Source organism: Gobius niger, assembly GCF_951799975.1.
Source record: "Gobius niger genome assembly, contig: SCAFFOLD_151, whole genome shotgun sequence".
Taxonomy (NCBI): Eukaryota; Metazoa; Chordata; class Actinopteri; order Gobiiformes; family Gobiidae; genus Gobius; species Gobius niger.
The window spans coordinates 34338-41026 of NW_027639146.1; the positions used below are offsets into that span (position 1 = coordinate 34338).

General features: G+C 45.9%; 1 protein-coding gene across 1 annotated transcript; it reads left to right on the plus strand.

Moving 5' to 3' along the window:
• Positions 1-417: 417 nt before the first annotated feature.
• On the plus strand, positions 418-3028 carry LOC306982834 (uncharacterized protein; the record flags this gene model as incomplete). The annotated part of the gene is made up of 7 exons (XM_079583284.1): positions 418-516; positions 1575-1634; positions 1710-1787; positions 1864-1944; positions 2020-2100; positions 2214-2704; positions 3025-3028. The coding sequence occupies 7 exons, from the start codon at positions 418-420 to the stop codon at positions 3026-3028; spliced, it is 894 nt and encodes a 297-aa protein (XP_079439410.1).
• Between the last annotated feature and the right edge of the window lie 3661 nt (positions 3029-6689).

The window sequence follows — 6689 nt, forward strand, 5'->3', positions numbered from 1 at the left end:
CGCAGGAGTCTCCCGACAAGAAGGCAAGTTCATGAGTTTGAGAAGGAAATAAATGTGTGACTTTTGATGTGCTGACAATCACTAAATACAGATTGTTTCTTTTTTGGTCTTAGTTCATTCTGCTTGTCGGGAACTCCCATCTGCGAGCCATCGTGGACCAGCACGTGCCGATGCAGGAGGGGCACTATTCCTTCGGCTTCAGCGCGACGCCTGGTGGTGGACCCTCGCACATCCACAGGGAGCTGGCTGGGACCACCCTGCCCCGAGGTGGGTACAGTTGTACTAGCAACATTTTTGACTTTAAAAAAAAAAAAAAAATTTTTTTTTTTTTTTTTTTTTTTGACTTTGTCTCATATAGTTCAGCACGTTTGACCTCTGACCCTTCTCTTGTTGTCAGAGCCAGCTCTTGTCGTTCTGATGGCACCCTGCAACGGACTGACGACGTGCCGGACGTTGGACCAGGCTGCGAGGGAGTTCGGCCAGCTCCTGGCCTACGTCTGTGGACGCTGGCCCAAGGTGTGTACTTCACTTCTATGAGGTCTGAGTACTTCATTATTGTATTTAACTTGTCTAAATTGTAATTTTGTGTTCGTAGGTGTGTGTCGTGGATTTTCCACCTCGGCTTAGCGCTGGGGTGGAGATTCAGACCCTCCTTCGGCAGGCGTACCACCGCATCGCTGTTGGCATGGGTATGTATAAAAAATGCAACTGTCATCACTATTTTCCTTAGAGTGGCGCATACTTTAACATGTTCTTTTTGTTGCTAACATCTGTTTTAGGGATCCGCTACTTCCGTGTAGCACACAAGTTTCCCCGGAGCAAAGGGCATCTGTGGGCCAGGGATGGTGTAAGTACAGTCTCTCTCTTTAAAGTTGACCATTTTAATGACTGTTGTTTTATTTAACGTGGGTGAATTATGTGTTTCAGACTCACCTGAGCGACGACTTTGGCATGCCCATCCTCGTCCAGCTGCTGTGGCAGGCGTGCTACATGCAGCTGGAGCTGGATGACGCTGCCGCTGTTGCGCCGGTGTCTCCTCCCCCGCCCCGCCCGGTCACCAGGAGGGTTTCCCCAAGAGTGGAGGTGCCCGAGCCGCCGCCCGTGCCACCTCCACCCCCTCCTGAGTGGACCGAGGTTCGACGGGGCAGCAAGGTGAGATACTGTTCCTGTTTTGTTAAAGCATTGTTAACTGAAGTTGCATTATACTGACTGCTTTGTGTTTATCTCTGTCACTCAGTCTGGGGTCTCCCCCGTGAGCCCCAAGGGACTGCTGCAGGCGCAGGAGGTTAGTGTTCTACTCTATAAAGCTATGGTTAGATTGTGAGTGCTGTGACTAAACTGTCTGTTTCCTTTGTTTTGAGGTGGAGAACGTGTTCTCCTTTCCCTTGTCGCCTTGCCTGTTCAGCCCTGCCATGCTGGTGGAGATGGAGCGCTTCTCTCCATCTCACGGCGGCTGTGGCCAGGGCATCGGCTCCTTTCCTTCGGGAAAGAAGGTAAGTATCAGATCTTGTGTGAAATGTTGTTGTTTAATCATGATTTCTGAGCTGGTGAAATAACACGTCTTTTTTTTGCAGACGTCTCGGACGAGGCGTCGCAAGCGTGCTGCCCCAAAGAGACGCCAGCCCACGCGGCAGGTAGGTGTTTTTAAGGCTGTGCTCTTTATACATTCTAAAGAAATTAATGCATATTTGTTATTTTGTTTATTGTAGGCGCGGGCAGCACAAGAGGTTGTGGCGGTGAGACCCGGCTCATCTGCCAGCTCCGTGTCTACTATGGAGGAGGACCAGGTCAGTGTCGTTTAAAGTGGCTGAATAAGTTTTTACATTGTAACTTCTTTGATTATTAACAAATGTTGTCCTCTAGGTGGCGGCAGCTGTCGTGGAGGTGACACCAGGAACGTCACCTACCAGCGTGGTCATCCTGGACGGCTTCCTGGAGGACGAGGTGTGTGTACTTTTTATTAATTGACGTTCTATGATCTGTTACAGAATAGCATCTAACCCGTTATTCTTTTTGCAGCTGCAGTTTGTGGATGTGGGGGTGATTCCAGGAGCATCACTCACCAGTTCCCCTGACGCCCCAGTGGTCTTCGTGGACCAGGTGAGATGATGATTTTTATGCATCATTTTCAAAAGCAGCTACACTGAACAGAGTGAGATACGCTTTAGTTTGAGAGATGTCTAATGGTTATGTGTTTTCTTTGGGACTTGCAGATGAAGAGGACCAGCCCCTCTTCAGCCAGTCAGCCTTCTCCACGCCGCAGCAGTCCACCAGCTGTCCACGGGGAGAGCACTTCTGACGCCAGGGACCCAGATAAGTCTTGTATTTGTTGTGCACAGTCTGACATAGATGTTAGTGATAGTGACAGCCTTATCACGTTTGGTGGTAGCGATGTAGAGATGGAGGTTGATAGTCCTGTAGCGTGTGCTGATATAGTTATGGAGGATAGTGTTCCAGTTCGTATTCCGAGTTGTGTTAGGGGTAGTTTTCATCAGGCTGATAACAGGTTCCCGTATGGAGGGGCTCAGTGTGCAGCCATAGCTCTGGTGGCATTAGCTAGGCACACTGTGTCCAGTGTGTTTACATGGCAGCAAAAGGATTTAGACAGGACTTTAGTGATTGGTGATGCTGTTTACACAGAGCTTAGGGATAACGACCTGACTCATGGGCACGAGCTCTTACTAGCTTCTGACTTGCCCAAAGAGTCAGTTATTGATGGTCAACCGTTTGAGTTTGAGTTCAGTCAGCCGGTCGCTGGGGCTGCAAATGTACTAGAGAGTGAGCTGATTGTTTCCGGTACCTGTGTGACCTTAGATGGTGGTTTAAGAGAGATGTTGGCACACTATGATTCATGTCTACTGACGATGTGTGGCAACACTTGTGCAGTCATTAAAGACAGCGGTAGATACGCGGTGGTGGACTCACACAGTCGTAGTGCGACTGGGATGGTTGACCCTGATGGTAAAAGCGTTGTACTTTACTTTAGCAGCCTGGATGAGGTGTATGCTCATTTTTGCGCGTTAGCTGACTGTTATGAAGTTGAATATAAATTGTTTGAGATGACAGGCGTTGTTGTCGTGGTTGTTGGTTTGAAGTGTCAAGCGTCTGAGGTCATTTTGCCTCAGACGCTTGACACTTCTGACCAAAGGCCAAAGCGTAAAAGGTTAGTTAAAGGTAAGTCATCTGTTCCCAAACGCACACACACAAGTAAGAGGGTGAAACGTGATCGTGATTGTGATGTTGATTTGGATGTTGTGTGTGCTGATATAGTTATGGAGGATAGTGTTCCAGTTGATAGTCCTGTTGTAGCGTGTGCTGATGTAGTTATGGAGGATAGCGTTCCTGTTGATATTCCGAGTTGTGTTAGGGGTAGTTTTCATCAGGCTGATAGCAGGTTCCCGTATGGAGGGGTGCAGTGTGCAGCCATAGCTCTGGTGGCATTAGCTAGGCACACTGTGTCCAGTGTGTTTACATGGCAGCAAAAGGATTTAGACAGGACTTTAGTGATTGGTGATGCTATTTACACAGAGCTTCGGGGTAACGACCTGATTAATGGGAATGATAACTTACTACCTTCTGACTTGCCCAAAGAGTCAGTTATTGATGGTCAACCGTTTGAGTTTGAGTTCAGTCGGCCGGTTGCTGGGGCTGCAAATGTAGTGGAGCATGAGTTTATTGTTTCTGGTTCTTGGGTCACCTTAGATGGTGGTTTAGGAGAGATGTTGGCACACTATGATGCATGTCTACTGACGATGTGTGGCAACACTTGTGCAGTCATTAAAGACAGCGGTAAATACGCGGTGGTGGACTCACACAGTCGTAGTGCGACTGGGATGGTTGACCCTGATGGTAAAAGTGTTGTTGTTTACTTTAGCAGCCTGGATGAAGTGTATGCTCATTTTTGCGCGTTAGCTGAGTGTTATGGACTTGACTATAAGTTGTTTGAGATCACGGGTGTTGTTGTCGTGGTGGTTAGTTTGAAATGTGAAGCGTCTGAGGTCATTTCCCCTCCGAAGCTTGACACTTCTGACCAAAAGCCGAAGCGTAAAAGCTCAGTTAAAGCAAAGTCGTCTGTTCCCAAACACACACACACACCTAAAAAGACAAAGCTTGATCGTGAATGTGATGTTGATTGGGATGTTGTTTGTACCGGTGCCACAGATGATGCTCTTGATTTTATTCCTCTTCAGGAGAATGTTTGTAGGGCACTGTGTAAGAACCTAAACATTGACTATGAGAGACTCGCTGTAGCAGAACCAGAAACAATAGATCCTTTGAGATCGTTAAAGTTAGATGTGCCGTGTACAAATGATAAAATCGTTGCCGACGGTAACTGTTTCTTTCGCTCGATCTCGCAGGCTGTTAGTGGCACACAGAAACATCATAGGAAACTTAGACTTGCGGTCGTTAAACATCTTAAAAGTAATGCATCAAAATACAATAGTCTTTTGCGCGATGGCTGCTCTTCTGTGGCCCAGTATATTAACGATAGTAATATGCATAGAGTTAACACGTGGGCCACTGAGATAGAGATCCAAGCAACAGCAGATCTTTTATGTGTAGATATATATACGTTTTTGAGTGGACGTTGGCTTAAATATGGTTGTACTACCAGGCCTTTGTCAACCAGCGGCATCTACCTAGAAAATATTAACAATATTCATTATGAAAATGTAACTTGCGTTAAAAACCCTGTGACCCATAGTTGTTACGGAAGCTGCCAAATTAATAGTTCTATTGTTATGGGTTACAACACTAGGTCTAGACAGGTAGATGCCCAATCAGTGGTTAGTCCAAACACTGAAACGAATGTACAACACAGTAAATTATCCAAGTACATTCAAAACAAAAAGCATAAACATTTAAAAAGCAAATATGCCAAAATTAAAGATAGACTGCGTGAAACATTGAGAAGTAGATATAGGGAAAATGCAGATTATAGACAGGGAAAGAAGGCCGCGGACAAACTTAAATATAGAGACGATGTAGATTATAGACAGGGAAAGAAGACTGCAGACAAACTTAAATATAGAGATGATGTAGATTATAGACAGGGAAAGAAGGCTGCAAATAGAGCTGCAGTCAACCTTAAATATAGAGATGATGTAGATTACAGACAGGGAAAGAAGGCTGCAGAAAAAGTTAAATATAGAGAAGATGTAGATTATAGACAGGGAAAGAAGGCTGCAGACAAAGTTAAATATAGAGAAGATGTAGATTATAGACAGGCAAAGAAGGCTGCAGTCAATCTTAAATATAGAGACCATGTAGATTATAGAGAACAAAAAAAGTCTGCAAGCAGTGCTGCAGTCAATCTTAAATATAGAGAGAATGTATTTTATAAAGAGGAAAAGAAGGCTGCAAGCAGTGCTGCAGTCAATCTTAAATATAGAGACAATGTAGATTATAGAGAGAAAAGGAAAGTGGCAATCAAGGCAGCAAATAAACATAAATATAGTGCTAATACAGAGTATAGACAAAAGAAAAAGGCAGCTAGCATTAAAAAGTATGAAGATAACTTAAAGCACAAACACGATGTCAGGGCCGCCAGTAAACAGAAGTACAAAGATAGTCCCAAACATAGGCAGAAAGCAAAAACCTATAGTAAAGTGAAATACCACAAAGATGAGCAATACAAAGCTCAAACTCGCGTTGCTTACAGAAATCGTAAAAGGCAAATTAAGCAACAATTGGCCGATAATTTTGATTTGGTTAAGGAACGCTTTTGGCGGGAAGTTGAACACGGTCCTGAACACATTTGTTGCGTGTGCTTTAAATTATTATTTATCAACCAGGTCTTACCTTGTAGAAAGGATGATTTTATGGCTGATCCTAAATGTGCTGCTGTTGCTGAGGCCTGTATCTCAGATGCCTATTTACATACGTGCAGTAAGAGTTGTCCGTCACCGTGTCCGCTGTCTGATTGTAGAGGGAGTTTGTGGATCTGCTACACTTGTAACTCCAAACTTAAAAAGGGTCAAATGCCGGCTGAATGCTCAATAAACAATTTACAATTAGATGATATTCCTCCTGAACTCGCGTGTTTGAACACAGTCGAACAGCATTTAGTGGCGCTCAATATAGTGTTTATGCAGATGTACGCTTTACCTAAAGGGGGTCAAGGGGGGACTCACGGTCCGGCCACATGTGTGCCATCCAATATTATTGACACCACTAAGCTGTTACCGCGTCGTAGCATGGACGGATGGTTATTACCTGTGAAATTAAAGCGTAAACTTACTTACAAAGGCCATTATGAATATCAATACGTCGACACGGGTCGGATAAAGAGCGCAATAGCCTTTCTTAAAGCAAACAACCAGCATTATTTAGACATAGAGTTTGATGAAGAGTGGGTTAATGAGTTCGTGAGGCAGGAAGAGGAAGCTATAGATACGGGGACGACACCGATGGAACAGGCGGTGCAGGGACAGGCGGTGCAGGGACAGGCGGTGCAGGGACAGGCGGTGCAGGGACAGGCGGTGCAGGGACAGGCGGTGCAGGGACAGGCGGTGCAGGGACAGGCGGTGCAGGGACAGGTAACGCAGGGGCAGATGGGGGCTGCACAGGGACAGGCAACGCAGGGACAGGCAACGCAGGGACAGGCAACGCAGGGACAGGCAACGCAGGGACAGGCAACGCAGGGACAGGCAACGCAGGGACAGGCAACGCAGGGACAGGCAACGCAG